The 20449-nt window shown below is 35.6% G+C and overlaps 2 protein-coding genes across 4 annotated transcripts; one reads left to right on the top strand and one right to left on the bottom strand.

The window, feature by feature from the left end:
• The first annotated feature begins 1237 nt into the window (after positions 1-1237).
• On the top strand, positions 1238-17351 carry Ddc (aromatic-L-amino-acid decarboxylase). Of its 2 annotated transcripts, XM_067764235.1 has the most exons (6): positions 1238-1452; positions 8355-8463; positions 8562-8647; positions 13485-13719; positions 13795-14193; positions 16257-17351. In XM_067764235.1, the coding sequence occupies exons 2-6, from the start codon at positions 8383-8385 to the stop codon at positions 16968-16970; spliced, it is 1515 nt and encodes a 504-aa protein (XP_067620336.1). In that variant the 5' UTR covers positions 1238-1452; positions 8355-8382; the 3' UTR covers positions 16971-17351. The 2 variants fall into 2 exon arrangements, with proteins under 2 accessions (XP_067620336.1, XP_067620337.1); XM_067764236.1 differs by lacking the exon at positions 8355-8463 and having other exon boundaries at positions 1239-1452.
• LOC137239208 (protein anon-37Cs) lies at positions 16257-19152 on the bottom strand. 2 transcript variants are annotated; one of them, XR_010949302.1, is made up of 4 exons: positions 18998-19152; positions 17065-18890; positions 16869-16957; positions 16257-16780 (listed from the first exon to the last, which is right to left on the bottom strand). XR_010949302.1 is itself a non-coding variant. In XM_067764237.1 (2 exons), the coding sequence occupies exons 1-2, from the start codon at positions 19003-19005 to the stop codon at positions 17396-17398; spliced, it is 1503 nt and encodes a 500-aa protein (XP_067620338.1). In that variant the 5' UTR covers positions 19006-19152; the 3' UTR covers positions 16257-17395. The 2 variants fall into 2 exon arrangements, 1 of the variants encoding a protein (XP_067620338.1); XM_067764237.1 differs by having other exon boundaries at positions 16257-18890.
• Positions 19153-20449: the final 1297 nt, after the last annotated feature.

The following is a 20449-nucleotide window of genomic DNA, read 5'->3' as shown; positions in this document are numbered from 1 at the left end:
AATTGTTTGATATGGAATCCAGAATATAAGGTAAATGTAATCGTAAGCGTAGTCTTTGGAAGTGGTATGCTATGGCGGAGTATTAAAGAGCAAGGTAAGTACCTACACCGTAGCATAATTTGAAAACAATTTTCATGGTATTAGCGAAGTCAGACAGCAAATTAAGGCAAGGCAAGGCGAGGAAAGTAAGGATAGCTTACAGAAAATGAGGGGAAAACAAAAAAAATATTAGATGTCAAATTCGAATTGCAAACGCTTTGTTATCGACGAGTTATCGGTTTATTTTTGGTGTTTTATCGAGGAGGTATAGACGAGCTATCGATTTATTATCGAAGTGTTATAAGTTATTGATAACAAAGCTTATCAATGACTTATCGATTTTTTATTGACGAGTTATCGATTTATTATGGAAAATTTATGGATTATTTATTGAAAAGTTATAGTAACATATCTAATATTTATCCATCCTCTATCAATTATTTGTCCAAAAGTTATCGAAATGTTATCAAAAAATTGCCGATAAGTTATCGGAAAGTATATACTGTCGAAACGTTATATACTATCATAGTTATCGCCATGTTGTCAACAAATTAGCGAGATGTTATCAAAAGTTATCGATCTGATATCGGAATGTTACCAGTTTGGTATCGGCGTGCTGTGGATTTGTAATGGACAACTAATCGGTTTGTTATTAAACAAATACCGATAAATCTAGTATGCCGATAACTCAGCGACAATAAGCTAACGGTAAACCGATAACTCGACGATAATTACGCTATCGATAATAAGCCGATTATGAAACGGTGAGCTTCAACAAAAACCGATACCGACAAGGGTTTTTGTTGAAGCTCACCTCAGAAAGTCCGAAATTAGTTGTTTTCGGTAAAGTTACCTCCTTTGTGGTTTAACTACGCCCTTGGGTGCGTTTTAGTTAATTTAAAACCATTCGTTTTCTAGAACTACATCTGTATGTTAACACATCGAACTTAACGAGTACTAGGTACTCTCACTTTTTTTTGATATGGTCTAATGTTTGTAATATGTAAACAGTTTATCACTTAAACACGCTCCCCAAATGAGCGTTTTTAGTATAGTTCAACCATTTGTTGTTAAAACAGTATATACACGTACATATACTATTTAAGTAAGGTACCTGCGCACTTAACGTTTGTTCTGTATTTTTGCTGAACCGGTCCTGGGAGGCTTTATGCTTTATATTTCGCTTCAATCATTGAAGTCTTTTCAGTTATTAAACGCTCGTGCTTAAGTTAACTCAACAAGTATTGTCGTGAGCTTACGCTTAACTTAGAAATAAAAAAAATATATATACATACGCACATACAAAGTAATATAGTGACAATTGCTTTGTTATTGTGCTACTGTGGAAAATTGAATTTGCTGCTCATAAAAGTCACTTAGAGCATTTTATAGAACGTTAATTTGATTAGAGTGGTGAGTGTGATAAAACATAAAATTGAATTTGTATTTATGTATATACAAACATAAAAGTTCAACTTCATTGAAGGCTTGAGAAGACTGTGTGAGATATAAGGGAATGTAATAAAAATTAATAAATTAATTATTGTTTTTAAGTTAATGATTTAAGAATTAACGCTTCCTAACAGGTGCTGCTGCTAGTAAAAAAATAATATTGGAAAGTTGTTCCACTGCTCAAAATATCAATACGAGTTATGTTCTGTCTGTTCTAGGCTTTATTCGTCGGAACTGCACCAAGTTCTCAGACCCTTATACTCTTAAAATGTTATATATAACTTTTGTTCGCTCACACCTTGAATATGCAGTTTTTGTCTGGAGGCCGTATAACCAGGTATCAATAAAAAGAAAGGAACGTATTCAAATTAATTTCGCTTTACGGTCCCTCAAATTTGATACTCCCATTCCACCCTATGCATCCCGTATTATGCTACTTGACCTACAATCTCTCGAAACCCGTAGGTCAATCTTATCTTTGACTTTCATGTTTAATGTTATTAATGGTACCATAGATTGCCCTTATCTTCTTGAAAGGATTACTTTTAACATTCCAAGGCGAAATCTTCGCGTCACCTATCCTTTTTACTGGAAAAAAGTCAAAACTAAATTTGCCGGTAATGCTCCTCTTGCAAGATCTATGCACGAATTTAATATTCTATCTGACAGTATTTCCCTTGATTTTTCCATGGGAAAACAAGCTTTTTTGAATATTTTACTCTCTTATTTTATGTAGGTATGTTTATTTTGTAACCTACACCTTTGTTATTAGTCTGTAAGAAATGTTCTTTCATAGACAGTATTGAATAAATATAAAATATAAATATACCTATATGACACTACTTTATTTTCGTGTATTTTTTCCTGTATTTTATATTCAATTTTTTGTCGCACTCCCTCCTAATACGGCTTCAGTACTGGTGTAGGTGTATAAACTATATTTCAAAAAACTAACGAAATACAAGAAAAATACAACCTAGTTCATTAAAAACAAACGGGCCAGTTTTTTTTCGATAGGTTTTTTTGACATTCGGCCGTTTTTTCTTAATTTTTTCTGACAAATGAAAATCTTGTTTTTAGTTTGAAAATTTGGTGCATAAAAACACAATTAAAATCAAGTTTCTTGTGAAAAAGTGAACCATTAGAGCCCGAAATAATTTGCGTCTGTTATTTGCATTGTTTTTATTGTTAAAAATGTTAATATAAAAATAAAATGTAAAACATAAACAAAAACATGCCAAACTCACTAATTATGGGGGAATAGTGGTCTCGCTTTTTCATGATAGAAATTTTTGTGTGTTTTGAAGTTCCGATAAAGTTTCGTCAGTTTTTTTAGCTTGGAATCCAAGCAAAAATAAAGTAGTGTCATATATGCTATAATTGTAACAACCCCCCAGGAACTTAGACACAAATACATACAAAGTAATAAATGTACATACAAATTACATTTTCAAAAAATGCATTAACAAATTTAGCTACGTATTTTAACATTTTAGTTTAGTGATACAAATTCTTTCTAAATTTTGAACAAAGTGTACATACATACACATTAGAGCGGGTCAAATTTTATGGATGAATTTTTTCCTATCAGGAGTATAGCAAAACCGTAACCTATAGATGATTCTAAGAAAAATTGCTGAAGACACCATAGCTCTAAGTCCGATTTCTAAGTCCCGACTTTTGTAAAATAGGTATTTTACATTTGAATGTAGGGTTTGGCCAAAAGATCTGCATAGCTTCTGATAGAATTATAGGAAAAATATCATATTGGGCTTACTTTAAAGGTATTTTACGTACATTTCTATTAATATCTATAGTGTTTTTGAATTTTAGTAGAGATATCAGGCTTAAATTATGAGAAATTAGCCTAAAATGAACGTTTAACTATTATATTATCATTTTAAACAATTTTTTTTTCTTTACAGCTAAAATATGTTCAGAATATTTCCAACAACTTTCATTCAGACAGTTTTTCTTTTTTCGAATTCGTAGTATTATTTATTTAGTAGAATTTTTTTTTTTTATTTACTATCTGAACCGGCATTCACAACAAATATTCCATACGATCACTTGAAACAATTCTTAGATTATCATGAGGCAACACTAGATGATCAAGTCGTGAAAAACAATCACGAATGGAGACCAAAAAAGATTTAAAAAATAATAACATAACATTGCTTTTATTTTGAAAGATACGTTAAAATGGTCAATTCTAAGTAAAAAAATAATTTTTTAAATAAATTATATTAAAATTATAAAAATTGTGTTTTTTTTTCTACATTTTTGATGAATTTTATACTAAAACGAATTCGAAAAAAGAAAAACTGTCTGAATGAAAGTTCTTGAAAATGTTCTGAACTTATTTTAGCTGTAAAGAAAAAAAAAATTTCCGTAAGAAATTTGTTAAAAATGATAATATAGTATTCGAAGTCCATTTTAGACTAATTTCACATAACTTAAGCCTGATATCTCTACTAAAATTCAAAAGCACTATAGATATTAATACAGATCCTGAAATGTACGTAAAATACCTTTAAAGTAAGCCCAATATGATATTTTTCCTATAATTCTATCAGAAGCTATGAAGATTTTTTGGCCAAACCCTACATTGAAATGCAAAATATCTATTTTGCAAAAATCGGGACCTCGAAATCGGACTTAGAGCTATGGTGTCTTCAGCAATTTTTCTTAGAATCATCTGTAGATTACGTTTTGTCTATACTTCTGATGGGTAAACAATTTGACCCACTCTAATACACATGCACTCATACAAATATCAATACCAGTTCATAGAATTTGCTGCTTAAAGTTCTTGTAACACTGACTTCATTTAATTGGTTACAAACGAAACAAAATCAAGGCTGACAATAATTTGAAAAAGCTTTTTAGCAAAATACATACACAAATATGCATATACTATGTATATATGTATGTACCCTGCAAAAATCGTTGGACCATGTGGTCCACTGGAGTACTTACCATTCTACTCCACTGTAATGCGGCGATGGACCAACTCATGTTTCTACACGAACATTTTGTAAGCCGATCATTGCTCGTTTTTAACGATTGTAATCACTACACGATGTTTATTGGACTGTGGGTACTCCATGGATTACTCTGATGTAATGCGGAGCTGGAGTATATGGTCCGGTCCTAGGACATCGCAATGTTGATTGGACCATATTTTTTGTATGAATTGTGGTTAATTTTGGAGCACTCGCTTGGTCCATAGCGAGTACTCCATACATGCATGCATGGAGTACTCGCGATTTTTGCAGGGTATTTCAAATATTTGCGTTGAACTTTTGCCAATGAGTTTCACGGCTATATTTTTTACAATAAAAATCACAATTGACAGTTACTTTGTTTATGCCAAGTGCTTTTCTGAATATTGCCGGGGCTTTCAATAATGTCTTGAAATTAACAATCATGGACATTCTCAACTCGATTGAAGTTCATCCAGCTTTAACAAATTGGATCGGCTTCATGTTAAGCTGCAGAATGAACGCCGCAGGGTGGAGTATTTTCACTAACGCTGTGGATGCTGGCCATCAATCAATTGCCTAGGCGGCTCGACAGAAGACCAGCCAAACTCACGGCGTACGCAGATGATGTTTCAGTCATCATAAGCGGCAGATGTCTACCACCAATAATTAGCTCTCTGATGTATGAGACGCAGGTTGTACATGACTGGACATTTGGAATGGGGCGAATCGTCAACGCGGAAAAAACTGATGAACAATTGTACCAAGCCTACGTTTGAAGGAATAACTGTAAGAAAAGCATAAGTGTCCAAAATATCTTGGCATTATAAAAGTTAGCAAGTTGCCGTGAAAACACCATGTGGAAGAGAGAAAGTCTCCGGCACAGGCACTGTATGCATGCAAGACAATGCTACGATGCACGTAGGGCCCATCGGCCAAATTCTCTCATTGGGTATTTGCGACAATTGTCAAGCCCATACTCTTCTGTTGCATTCTCGTTTGGTGGATACAAGCTACACGAAAAAGTAAAAAAGTATGTACGCCAAAAATTTTTCGGAACCGAAGTCAGAATCGGAATTTAAATGTGGAGGAAGTTACGAACTGGAACTTTCCTAACATTTTTGTGATTGCATTTTATTTACTACGAAATAACATTACTCATACGCCGTGTTGCACAAGTACTATATTTTGAGATATTCTGCTAATTTTGAAAATTCATATACAACATAGGGGCATGCGCTCTGAATGCATTTGTTGAAATTTTTTCCTCAATCAAATGTTTCAGTCCAGTTGCAGATTTCTAATTGTAGTGTTCAATTAGAAATACATACAACTTACAGTTTTCCACAGGATGGAAAATAAATAAGTTTTTTTGGACAACGTCAGCCCCTTCTCCTTTCCCATAATATTAATCTACGCAAATAGCTACCTATGTATCAGACTTCAAGAAAATGTTTCAATAATCGAGATTTATTGTTGAAGATGTACATCCCAGCTTTACTTCCCGAAGTTGCGGTCTACAAATGTGGTTATAACCTTCATTGAGCAAAATTATGCTGTACGCTTATAAGGATTGTAAGCCCGATTTTTTCCATACTTTTCTTGATTAGCTAATTGAATGGCTGCTTCGAAAGAGCTTTTCCGATTCCACTGTTCGCTACATATAGTCTTTAGGAGAACAAGTACATATGTATATGTTGCTGGAAGTCGGTATCATATATATTATTTATAGTTGCTGTTGTTATGCACGGTTCCCTTTTTCGCTCTTATTTGGAGTCCAAATCTATAAATAAAGTTTTGTTTGTAAAGATGGAGATTCGGGCTATTAGCGAGCTTTGGCCATTTTGGTCGTAGTGCTTTTGTTTAGCTTTATTTTATTAAAATAATTTGTTAAAAATAAACGATTGTGAGCACACAAATCTATTTCTATGTATGTCACTATTGTGAATATTTACACTGCATTACCGGAGGTTGCTACCATACGCTAGATGGCAGCGCAAGCTGTAAGTTTTAATTGATTGAACAGCTGATAAGATACTTTTATATTGGTTGCGCAAGATTCAATTAAAATTTCTTTATTAAGTTCTGCCATCGATCGAATGATTTAAACATTTGGGCAATTCACAAGAGTGTCGTATTTATTTAAATTTTAAGATTTGAGTTCCTTCCATGGTTTCAAATATAAAATTTGATTAAAGCATAGCACAACAAATCGGAGACCTTGTAAATTGCCTAATTATTTTAACATTTCCTGGATCACCTGCCAAATCGCTGATCGATATTTTAAGTCATTTGTTTTTCAAACATTTCCCAGCCAGCATTTTTTGAAAATTTTGATCAAAAAATATTCAAATATCATACCCCAAGATGATTAAAAACGTTCAAATATAAAAGCATTTTCTGTTCGAAAATTAACGTATCGTCGGGAGAAAAATGTACCATAAATGTGAATATTCTTGAATAATCATTTATGATTCGTATTTCGAAACGCTTTTTGTTCATATCTGATATCATTGTAAAATTGGGCTTTAATTGTCTTAAGAGTAATATTTGATTGCTTTTCACAGTCATTTTCTGATCATATTCGTGAACATATTTCAATCATTTTGGTTGAGATTTTTGAATAATTTTTGAATGCGATTATCATGCATTTATTCTTCATATCTCATACAAAATAAGATAGATACTAAATGCTAATATTATTTCATCAGGGGAAGAAATCATGCAGAAGTGAGCTATTTGAACCAAAGGTAATCCGCAAACAAACTAGACCAATATACACCTGCGACTACAACATCCACCATCAGATATGATCGCCAACATCTTAAAATACGATATGGTACGGGATGTTGAAGCCATATCCAGGTACATATGTCAAGAGAGTTTCACTTACCTGGGGTTCAAATATTTCACAACCTTTGTATTGTCTAATGGTTGGATTTGTGTTTTCTGGGAAGCGAAGGTGGAGAAATGGTTGGGGCATCTTTTGTTAGGAGCAGTATATTCATTATTTCTTGTCTTGAATAATAAAATGTTAATATATTTTTTCTGAACTTCAGGATTGAAAAAATGTGTGTATGCGAAAAAATAAGATCTTCAATCAAAAGTAAAATTTTAATAAGTATAAAATTCATTATTCAGTCAACAAAGATTGTCAGAAAAAGATTCAGAAAGCTGAATGAAAAATGATTAAAAATTGCTGATCACCTAAAGTAAACACAATTGATTCAAATATGATTGCAAAATATGATTGAAAAACTATATACAGTTTTTGATCATCAAAAGTATTCATATTTGATTATTTATTTTGTTCAATTGTATGATAACTCATTTTTTAGTCAGAAAGCGTAATCAAATTGTATTGATATGTAGGGAAATTCAAAATTTTATCACCTAAATGCTGAGTGGGTTTTGTAAACGATTTGTAATTGTATTATTTAATATATTTGAAATGTTTGCTTAAGTGGCTGCTCATATTTGCACTATTAAATAGATTTTCAATACGAATATTAGTATGTAGTCCGTTTTTATTTTTATACATTTAAAAAAACATTGATTTGAAACACAAATGGGTATTCAATTATTTTACCGCGAGAAAATAAGCAGACTTGTCTTTCATTCTTTCTCCATTCGTGACAGCTTATATTGATATGGACGTGATAAGTTCCCCAGGCCCTTAAGGCAAGAATATTAAAAAGTTTTCTATCCGGTAACAAGTCAGCCCAACAGGACAGTTTTCGGATACGAAAAACTATGGAAAAATGTACTATCCGTAAAATCTACATTTCTCTGCTAGCTGGGTGCTGATTTATTAATCACTTTAAATGTTATATTTTTTCATTTACAACTTTATTACTAACAACAAAAATTATTTATAAGACATTCAAAGCACTAGCAAATTACTAACATGAATGATAACTTGGAAAAACAAAAACTGGTGAAGGGTATCTCTGATATAAATTTGGATAAACTCGATCCAAATGTTTCGGTGAGTAAATATTTAAGTAGATTCCTGCACTTATATAATTTCACTTATTTAATAAAAAACTTTATCCTACCACATAATAATTATTTACTTCTAAATAGATCGACATGGAGGTGCCAGAGTTTAAAGAGTTTGCCAAATCCATGGTGGATTACATTGCCGATTATTTGGAAAATATACGTGATAGGTAAGAAAGTTTGGTTATCAAATTTAATAAGTTTTTTTTGCCTTTTATGACAGCTGAAATTAATACGAATTGGAGGTCGGTGTACCTGAAATATTGTAATGATTGAAGTGGGAATATGCAATATATACAGTTGATGGCTAGGATATCACACTTGCTTTGTACACACTGTATCACCCTATTTCAGCTCCCGTTTCGAAAACGCCCTATCTCATAATACTTTTCAAAGACGGCCTATTTCAGAATTTGTTTCAAAAATGCCCCCTCTGAGCATAAATTCAATACATATTGACATTAGCTGGGGCGTTTACGAAAAAAAATTCTGAGATAGGGCCATTGTGAATTCATACAAGTGGCGAATGTTTGAAAAAAAAACATTTTCACAATAGTAAACAGCCTGGATCACCTGTTCGATCGTTGTTCGATTATTTATATAATTAGGTTTACAAAAAATTTTTTTAACGACTGGTATATTGCATTTTTTACATATTTTAAAATGTTTGCTTAACTGGATGCTCATATTTTATCTAGTAACTAGATTTTAGAAATGAAAATCAATATATAGTCTGATTTTCTGTTTAAACTCTTAAAAGAAAAAGTGTTTTGAAATACAAATGGGCGATTTATGGCACTTCAATTTAATAACCGCGTGCAAAAAACAAAGCTTTCTTCCATTCTCTGGCCATTCGCGACAGCCATTCTCCCTGTCAGCTATTATTTGACAGGTAGGTATGGCAAAGGAGGAATAGAAGGATTTTTCACTTGTATGAATTCACAATGGATAGGGCGTTCTTCAATCGAATTCTGAGATAGGGCGTTTTGGAAACGGCATTGTGTACAAAACAAGTGTGATATCTTATTCTTCCACTATCCGTTACCCGAAAGAAGGGGAGATTACAAAAAAAAAAAACGTTCTTTTCTACTCTAATGCATATAGGCTGTGTCGAATATATTGATTACGGGATGTTATAGGTTTACTGGATGCTTCATGGTACTGAAGAAAAACATTACAGTCAATAAAGATCTGCCTGATCCTAACAAAGATTTGACTGATCTTACCATAGAGCATACTCCTGTCAAAGTATGTGTCAGCAACTCAAAAAAAAAAACCCTATCGGTGCATTCGATACAAACCATTAAATGTTTTAATGTGACCATTAACTGGCAAACGCTCCTAACTCTGGCTGTCATACGCTGCTAACCTGGTGTATGATTAGCAGCTAGGGAGTACATATATTCGGCAGTATTTGTACGGAGCCTTTCCTACTACGGGCCGCATCGGTAAATAACGTTGGCTGTTTATTTTTCCCATTTTATATTTTTGACCATTACGCACGCCTCGCCGGGCAGATAGACGTACGACCAAGATACATTTTGTAATAGATATTGAAACTAATAACAAAGAGGAGACGGCTTAAGAGAAAGTGGGCATGTATGTATAGTTAACCCGTTGCGTGAGCGAGAAATTCGGGGTTGTTAAAATAACAAGGACGAGAGAAGAATGGTACACAAAAGAGAGTGAAACAGCCCAATGGCAGTAACGTGCAGCTCTAAGGATTTTCCATCATTAGGAAGCCATGGTCGATCGAACCGACGACCTAGTCTGGCGAAACAATACAATAAAATATTTAATTGTCCGACTACAAGCGCATTCACCTTGGTATGGCTACAAGTTTGATGCCTCTGGTCAATCTTTCACTAAGGCCCGGTTTTTTAGTACAAGTTCAACTCAGTTTGTCAGTTAAACTACGCTTAAACTTATTCTGCAGTTTATCAGTCTACTTTAACTGAGGTTTAAGCTGAGCTTAAGCGGCGGATCTGGCAGGGTTAAACTCTAGTTAACCTATTTGCGTTCGTTCGAAATGGCGTCGAATATACCCAACAAGCATTTGGAATTGAGTACCATTAGAGCTCATGTTGATAACTACAGTAGCTCAACTCGAGAATCATAGCGTATTCAGCAAAAGCAAAAAATGATATTACATAAGTTGAAACAATTTAATTAACAACTTGTTGTTCTTTGACTGGACTTAAATGTAAGATTCCATACTAGAGTATTTTCACGAAAATAAAATGAAATGTATATAATTTAAAAAATAAATAAATGTGACGCGCTAACCTCCGAAGAGATTTTAGGCCGAGCTTCTCTTCCAACTTGTGTCGTGCTCCTTTTAATTTTTCCTACAAATTGGCGAAACGGGACCTACTTGTTTTATGACGACTCCGAACGGCATCTGCAAGGCAGATGAGTTTTCACTGAGAGCTTTTCATGACAGAAATACAAACGAAGTGCTTGCCAAACACTGGCGAGGGGCAACGTTGCTTAGAAAAACTTTCTACTAATTGAAAAACCTTATTTCTAAAATTTTGATGTTGCTCTGCCCGGGGCGTGAACCCAGGATCTTCGGTGTGGTAGGCGGAGCATGCTATCATCGCAACACGGCGGCCGCCTATATAATTTATTTTTATTTATTTATTTATTTATTTCTTTACTTCAGTCTATGGCATTTAAAGCCCTTTACTTACGCTTCATTGCTGCTATTAACCAGGTGTTTATTTCTCACAATAAACAGCTGTTGGTTTTGGTGGTACCACCTTGAAGATTTTTTTCAACTCCACCTCAACTCGATATGCAATGTAGGATATCAACTGGAGAATGTTCATTTGAGAACTGTACATCTCTCAAGATCTCTCGAAATTAGGATATTAATTTTAATATATTAATGACTGAGAATGAGATCAACTCGAAAACTTTTAATTTTACAAAACTTCTCAAAGGTTGGATAGTGATTGGAGAATGAAATTGGATATCAACTCGAGAACAATATGGTTTAAGAATAATTACATAATGATGTCCGGAACTATATATATAATTTCGCTGGAGAATTTTTTTCCATATTTGTTGGGTAAACAAAATCCAGCTGTTGCCGTATCTACAAATTATCTAGATAATGAGAAAACCAATGTTGCCGCACAAAAAATCATACCCCAAGGACGGCCTTAAATTGAGACTGAAAAACTGCTCAGTAGTTTAACTGGAGTTTAAATTTGACTAGAGCTTAAGCAAACTTAGTTTAAGCTCAGCTTAACCAACTACTTAAAAACCGGGCCTAAAACAGCAACACAAGATTCTTATATTTTAAGGTTCGCTTATAACGAATCTGAAGAATTATTTCAAAAATTAAAAATGGATATTTAATTAGTTCTAACGATTTCTTTCGAGATATTATTTATCGCGGGTATTGCGTGGAAGAATAAATGAAAATTAATTTTTACTTTAATTAACTGACATTGATTTTTAAGTGACTGTTTCGCACTTTCACTTTTTATTGCAAATCATAATTATTATTTAGTAGGCCTTCAGCCAGCTTCACGGTTGTGCAAAACATATGTATGTCTTGTATAAGAAAAAACAATAAAAAGCCCAACAAGACGAATGAGTAACACCAAATGCAGTGACTGTTTACACAAACATACATACACATATACATATATAATTAGGTAGTACGTGTGCCCGTTCTTGAATGGAGTTGTTGTTAACGTTAATTATCCGTAGTGTGACTGAGTAAACGCCAACCTTGACCGTTGTAATTAAAAATGTACTTAAATGAGTTGTGAATGAGATTATGCGAATAACAAGCAAAATTTAACATTAGATTGCATTGTTTTAATTTAATAAATTGAATGCATTTAATATTACATAAATTTGTGTTGCTTTCCCAATTAGAGAAATCGCAAGGTGTTTTTGTGAGGACTTTTGTAGTGAAAGTATGCCTATAATTAGAGCTTGTTAAAACTAGAATAGATCATTTGCATATCAGGAAAGTTTGAAATGTTAGCTACTTAATAAATGAAGAACACATTTATGTACATTAGGGCGGGTCAAATTGTATGGGGAAAAAAAACTTCAGGATGCACATCCATTTTGATACACAATTTTCTAACAAAATTAGTGAGGCTCGAAATTCATTTCAGACCTATGGTCCCATGGGCAATATTACTCAGTATGGCACATAGATTCAAAAACTGGATGTGCCTTTTCAACAATAAATTTGACCCACCCTAATGTACATATATACTTAATTTGACTTCTTACTTCCGTATCATATCAGTGTGCGTGCCTTCTATTTAACTCGCTAAAAGTTCGTCGGGGCGTATGAGTAACTTTTGAAGGTGTTCGCTTCTCAAAGGAGGAAACATTGAAAATCTTGAGCAGTCAGTATGAAAATAACATAATCATCATCATTAATTGGCGCTTAACCACCCAACAAGTCACGCCACGTATTGGAAGCAACAATTAAGTGGTGGTCTTCCCCTTCCTCTGCTGCCAAATAAGGGTGTCGATAGGAATACTTTTATGTCTTTATTGGTGTAATGACATAGTTTAAGGGCCAACAACTCAGTTGACATTATGACCACTTCAAATGGTCATAAGATCAATTAACTTTATGTCCTCTATGACTTTATGACCATTTCGGAAAAAAGAAAATAACAGCAAAAAAAAAATGTTCAGCATGGGTTAGACACTTCTAACATTATGATGTCCCGCAATATACCAATTATCCCTTTTTCAGACTTTTGAACGCGTTCTTAACTTGTTTAGCCTATGCGGCTCTGAAACAGTCGCTGCCTTTATGATTACCACCAGTTCGGAGGTACCCTCTACACCTGTAAAGCGCAACTACCGCTTTGCGTGACTGTTTCCTGTTATTTGTGCAGTGATTTACGATCAGTGATGGGCAACCCTTCTAGTATACATGTTACCCCAAAAGTCGCTTTTACGACATTTTAACCTCATAACGAAAGATTTATGATATATGTTTATTTCAACTATTTCCAGACGAGTCCTCTCAGATGTAAAACCTGGCTACTTACGTCCACTTATTCCCGATTCCGCTCCAGAAACGCCTGAAAGTTGGGAGGATGTTATGAAAGACATCGAACGTGTTATAATGCCTGGTGTTACGCATTGGCATAGTCCTAAATTCCATGCTTATTTTCCAACAGCGAACTCATATCCGGCCATAGTTGCCGACATGCTAAGCGGAGCTATTGCTTGCATTGGTTTCTCTTGGGTAAGTTGCGTAAGGGGAGTGCATCCTCATAAAAAAGTTGCTTAATAATTTTATTTTCTCATTTCACATTTAAAGATTGCTAGTCCCGCCTGTACTGAATTGGAGGTTGTGATGCTGGATTGGTTAGGTAAAATGATTGGTTTACCAAAAGAGTTCTTAGCCTGCTCTGGAGGTAAAGGTGGTGGGGTTATACAAGGAACAGCTAGCGAAGCAACACTTGTCGCTCTTTTGGGTGCTAAAGCTAAGAAAATTCAAGAAATCAAAAAATTACATCTTGACTGGAGTGAAAATACGATTATTTCCAAATTGGTCGGCTACAGCTCATCGCAAGCTCATTCGTCGGTAGAACGCGCTGGCCTTTTGGGTGGTGTAAAGTTACGTGCAGTGGCTGCAGATGAAAACAATAGCCTTCGTGGTGCAGCATTGGAAGAAGCAATCAAGCAAGATTTGGATGAAGGGCTTATACCGTTTTATGTAAGTATATATCAAGAAATTGCAATTCTAAGGCCTAATATGGTGTGTGGATTGTCGAATTACTGCTGTGGAGCTTGCAAGAGTGACCTGATGCATAGCATTGCTTTTGGCCCGGATATTGTCAAGGGATTTCTTCTTTTCAGTCATTGTTTTCAAATCTTCAGTACTCACTAGACACATATCGCTATTTCTCTCTTTCAGAAGTTGATATTGTCCCTGGAGTTAAATCCCAGCTTAACAAATGTTGTTGCCTGAGAGTTAGCTGCGTTACTCGGAAGCAAGGAACAAAAAACGCGATGAGGTTTGATACCTTTCTGGAGCGGGAGGAAATGGACCAGTTTAGCTTAGGCAAGCTGCAGTGAGGATTGCTCCGAACATAGAACTGGAAGTGGTGGGAAGTGGCGGAGCCTTAGATGATAACCTCACGCGAAATCACTTCTCCACGACTCACTTTGAATTCTACTTCCCTCTTCTGAAAGAATTGTGTGTTGGACTCTGAAAAAAAAAAAAATCGGGTTCCACTGGCGTGACCCAGAAAATTGAGGGGAGAGCTACCGATGTGCAAAGTTCCCTGCCAGATTTGATTTCGATACGCGTCCGTACTAACTTAAAAACCATCGCGAAGTTACCAGGCCATAAGATGACCTTGTCCATATTTTATGACTTATGGATCTTGTACAATCTTAGGATATTAGCAAAAAAATTCGTCTGAACAGTAATTACCGAATTGTAGGGCTTTATCAAATCAATAGCACTTAAATGTTGGGATCGGTCTGGCATTCCTACTGGAGAATTAATGATATTCAGCTTATGCAGGGGCTCTTATTAAACCGGGAGATCAGAACGAGTTTTGGGAAGAAACCCAAGGTACGCATCAACGCTCATCCCGCAAGCATATTTTAAAATCTCTCAAGCATCTATTAGGAGCGGGTTAGGGGGATTAGAATACATCCGCGGTAGGTATGCCTGTCGTAAGAAGCGACTAAAATACCAAATTCATTCAAGGGGTTGTGTATCGCAACCCTCTCAGGCGGTTACCAGAGTAATATATAGCTTCTCCAACCCTATTGTCAACCTCACCTTTCCGTGGTGAATCCTGTTTCATTAACAGCCGAGGCTCTGGCGACCCCAAGTTCCTCATGGAGCTAGAGGGTGGCGAGGGCGGGATGGCCTACAAGGTTGCATGTGGTCATACCAAATCGTTCCCAAGATGGTCGGGCTAGTACCTTTATGGTGCTTTGCTATCGTTAATACAACAACAACAGTTGGGTTTTCTGCTTCCGCAGAAGTCGGGCTAGCCTGGAGCGACAAAGGAGTCCCTTATAGATATTATTACTCTTAAACTTTGGGGAGTTTGCGAAAGCTTCCTTCCGAAGGCTTACACTTACAAAGAAAGGTATATTAGCTGCTTAGCGACCAAGGTGAGCGCCATGCCCTAATATTTTTGTTGTGCAAGAAAATTTGGTGGGTGTAGTTCGTGTTCACAATCCATTGCTGAATCTAGATGCGTAAGCAAGATGCGCGAATCTGTATCGGAAGCGATGTGATGGCTATATCGAACCGTGACTACATTTAGGTTATCTCACCATTTCCTTCCGTTGAAAACTTGAGGTCGATAGAGAGCCTCTACTGATTATTATGTGTATGTACGTATCACTAACAGCCAATAGCCTGGACTTATTTACTTTCTATATTTTCTTTTGGAAGGTATTCCCACAATCTCAAACCAGTTATTTAACTGTTTAGCGCAACCAACTCCTCTAATAACAACCTCATGATGGTCTTACACTGTAGATATTGCTACATTGGTACGAAATCTGTAAGATGTTGATAACTATCCGAGTAGTTGCTGCAATTAAATCCAACGAATTTGTATAACTACAACAGAAAACTCTCACCCTCACCCATTAACCTTGCTAATTTATAGAATAAGAAAAGTGGTTATGTTTCACTAGCATAGTGTTTATATTTTCAAAGCTAATAAATTATTATTTGTACAATTTTTAATTTTTCTAACTTAATTTATGTCTAATTCTATATACACTAAAATTTCTAATCAACAGGCCGTTGTAACCTTAGGCACAACAAACTCATGCGCTTTCGATAACCTGGACGAATGTGGACCTGTCGCAAACAAATATGGGGTCTGGGTGCATGTGGATGCTGCCTATGCAGGAGCCGCTTTCATATGCCCTGAATATCGACATTTGATGAAAGGCATGGAAACAGCCGATTCATTCAATTTCAACCCACACAAATGGATGCTAGTGAATTTTGATTGTAGTGCTATGTGGTTAAAAGATCCCAGTTGGGTAGTGAATGCTTTCAATGTGGATCCGCTATATTTAAAACATGATCAACAAGGCTCAGCACCTGATTACCGACATTGGCAAATACCACTGGGACGTCGTTTCCGTGCATTAAAATTATGGTTTGTTTTGCGTTTATATGGTGTACAAAATTTACAGACGCACATACGACGTCATTGTGGTTATGCGCAGCAGTTTGCCAAACTTTGCAGAGCTGATGAACGTTTCGAAATTGTGGGTGATGTAAATATGGCTTTGGTATGCTTTCGTTTGAAGGGCTGTAATGATCAAAATGAGAAGCTTTTAAAACATATTAATGGGCGTGGTAATATACATTTGGTGCCAAGTAAAATTAATGATATTTACTTTTTACGCATGGCTGTATGTTCAAGATTTACTAGACCTGAAGATATGGACTACTCGTGGCAGGAAATTTGTAAAGCGGCAAACGAGACCTGTAAAGAGTAAAAAAAAAGTATTAACAAATTAATTGGCATTTTAAGTATAAAGCCAGGCTTTTAACAATAATATTATAAATAAGTGACTCATTTAGGGAACGAACCTGAAGTTGCGCATTCATATTGGTGTACACTTCAAATGGTTCAATGAAAACGAATGACTCTGTGAAAATACTCCATACATACATGTAAATATGTATGCCATTAGTGTTGAAATTTTTACTATATTATGATATTGAAATTAATGATGTTTACTTAAAACTTTTAGCATTTTTGCATTGTTGTTGTTGTCCTGTTATAACATAGCTTGTAAGTAAGCTGTATTTATATACATTTATGTAACTCAAGTTGATATATTTTCTTAAATAAAACTGACTATGAATATATCACATTTTTTGCGCCTCCTTGATTTGGAATCTTTGGTTTCAACACGGTTTACCCCATCAACTGGCTATTATAATGATCGATTATGCGTTGCGCTTCTCTAATACCACTCTTGTGTGCACCATCCACCGTACCGAAACCTTCTACTATTGTTGCATCGCCAGCAAATAGTAAACTTTTCATTGCTCCCAATGGCTCGGCGAGTGTGAATACATCATTGATTGTACTGCCAGTGGAAAAGTAAGGACGACCGCCTAAATAACATGCTAGCGAGCCCCAATTGGAACGCAACATTGATGTGGGATATGGTATGTTGGAGTTTTTCAATAAATTACGCATTAATTTGGTTATTTCTACGAGCACTTCAAGATCGGGCAACTTTTCAATTTTGTCATAAAATGCGCCACCAATAACAACCTCAACTACGCGATTACTTTTTGGCATTTTTGCTATTTCTACAATTTGTTTCGTCCACGCCAATTCGCTTTTGCCATTATCTCCAGTCCATATTGGGCGTAAACTGCTACATAACCATGATTCGATATTTTTTTCATATTCCAGATAAATTTTTACAGGACTACCATAACCTAGTTTGTTGATCGAATTCATTTTATTTGGCGGCAATGCAGGTCTAAACATGTTTTCGGAAAAGATTTTCAGCACACCCAAGGGTACAGTGCATATTATGTGATCTGCAGGATAGACGTCACCATCAACACATGCTACAGATTTCTCGCCCACCTTCGTTGGTATGTACCAGTTAATTTGTGCTACTGGTTTTCCAATACGCAGTTGCTTTTTAGCCAAGTTTTTTGTGAGCAAACTTAAAATATTATCTAGTCCTGTGGGTATATAAATGAAGTTCTCATTACTCGCACCACTTCTTAGCTTGGTTATGTGTTCGATATTCAAATACTCCAGCGAGCAGCCCAGTAAGCTGCCAAACTCTTTTATTAATGAGTTGAATATTTCGTTTGCTGTTTCCTGATCGTGACCCTTGAATATCGAATGCACAAGTTTGGACGTTTCTGCCTTAAAATAAGTATGCACGCTATCTAAATCCTCAATCTCTCCCGTTTTGTATTTCTCTTCGAACTGTATGTGCGTACACAGTCGCTTATAAAGTATATCTATTAGTTCTGGCAGTTTCTTGTCCACTTTTTCTCCATATAGATTTACAAACATGCGATCTTTTGCTGGTATCACTTTTTTCTGCAATCCCCGCATATTTTGTATCATATTATAGACGGTATCTTTGCTTGCATTTATTGGTACCCATTTTGCGCCCAGCTCGCAGTATGCATCACCAAATTGTTTTGAAATGATACGTCCTCCACAACGTTCGGTTGCTTCTAACACTATGGTTTGCTGGAAGCCATTTTCGATTAAATGATTTGCTGCTGAGAGTCCTGCAAGGCCTGCGCCTACCACGACCACGTCAACTTCATTCTTCGGTTTATTGCCATTATTATTAATTGGATAACTGTTCTTAGATATATGACTAAGCAGTTTGGTGTTATAAAGTTTTCTACTAGCACATCTTATGCTGTAAATATACAAAATGATGCAATTAGTTCAACAAAAGCCAGAGTGAATAAGTGCAAAAGGCAAAGGTGAATCATCTTGTGTAGAACTTTCTCAGTTTTGACTTACTATCTCATCGCCCCTCGTTTGTTTAATAGGTTACTATTAAATTAAGTTAGACTGAAAATTTTTATATTAAGCGTGGAAATTCCTTTTTTACCAAATTGTTACAAGAAAAATGTCAATATTTTTGTTTTTATGCTTTTATGCTGCCATATTTTTTGGTTTGAACATTTGTGTGTGGCCACACTTTTATGCACAATGATTAATCTTGTAGACACAACCCAGGCAACAAAAATTACACATGCATTGCCAACTTGAAAAAGACGAGCGCATGTGGTGGTGAAATTTTTAAAGCACTTCATTTTCAACACAAAATAGGTCGTTTGTCAGGGGTGGGTGTTCCCCGCGTTGGGCGTACCTTGTCCCGCTCGAGGGATGTTAGATGGTATAAAAGGGCATAAAGCCGGAGGCCGCTCTCAAGAGTGTCACCGAAGTTCACCTGAAAAAGACAAAAGAAAAGTACCCTAAAGTAAAAAGTTCTTATAAGCAGCGTGTAATTTATGTATGTATACTTCCCGTAAACTCAACATTCCAGGGTCCCAACACCTCGCCTCCTACGCCTCCTAGTTTCCGCACTGAAAAAAAAGCAAATTGCCCACCTTCACTATAAATATTCTTAATTAAAATTGTCACATTTATTACCTCTTATCATCATTCCTGAGGCTTTCGGTAATTGTTGGACTCCATTAGCAGTCCACCAATGCTCCAAATTTGTAGTTTTTTTTTATATTCCAGGCCCGGGCGCCTGGGGACCATAAGCAGTAAGTGTTCTTTCCTCAACCACTTCAGGCACCGTAACCTAAACTGATTATATGTCACGGGAGAGCCTCGTTGCCTTTTTTTTTATAAAAAGAACACTCGCGCACTAAAATTGTGCAAATTAAACACGCGAAATTGAATTAATCGTCGCGGACATAAATTCGCACACCACAGATAAAAATGTAAACAAACCCGAGAAATGTCAAAAGTAGGAAATATTCGAAAGTCCCAAAGGGAAATTTGTAAAAGCTTTTCAGTGAGGGTTGCCGGACCGCAGCGAAAGGGATGATGAAGGAAAATAGGATCAATCCAGGAAAAGGATGGATATAGAGTAAAGAAAGTGCTATTAAGATTGGAAATGAGGACAATAGGATACGGTATGTAGAACCGGTGTTGCTGTTTGTTTCTGCTGGTATATATACAAGGCCATAGCAGTGATAGAAGAGAAGAATAATTCTAACTGTGGGCACGTACACATCGTGAGTGCGCTGTGAAAATTTTTATGTAATAAACGGCGTAGTGAAAGTCACAAATTTTTTCCCTGTGCGCGTGAGGTCTAGTAAAGACCAAAATCGGAGTGTATAAAAGTTTTGTTCGTGCTGTGGGGTAGAATGCCCATAAACCGAAATTAAGCGCTCGTATGCAGCCAGTAACCTAGAGGAGACCTTAAGTTCCGGATTTCTTTTTAATGGTTGTAAA

The sequence above is a fragment of the Eurosta solidaginis genome, chromosome 2 (assembly GCF_040869045.1).
Source record: "Eurosta solidaginis isolate ZX-2024a chromosome 2, ASM4086904v1, whole genome shotgun sequence".
NCBI classification, from domain to species: domain Eukaryota; kingdom Metazoa; phylum Arthropoda; class Insecta; order Diptera; family Tephritidae; genus Eurosta; species Eurosta solidaginis.
Note: the sequence above shows the minus strand (reverse complement) of the source record. Positions and strands in the feature narration are given on the sequence as shown.

Bases quoted from the DNA above. Each gene is read 5' to 3' on its own strand.
- Ddc (XM_067764235.1), top strand. From the start codon at position 8,383: ATGAATGATAACTTGGAAAAACAAAAACTGGTGAAGGGTATCTCTGAT. The intron at 8,464-8,561 runs GTGAGTAAATAT...ACTTCTAAATAG, and splicing joins AACTCGATCCAAATGTTTCG to ATCGACATGGAGGTGCCAGA. The intron at 14,194-16,256 runs GTAAGTATATAT...TCTAATCAACAG, and splicing joins AAGGGCTTATACCGTTTTAT to GCCGTTGTAACCTTAGGCAC.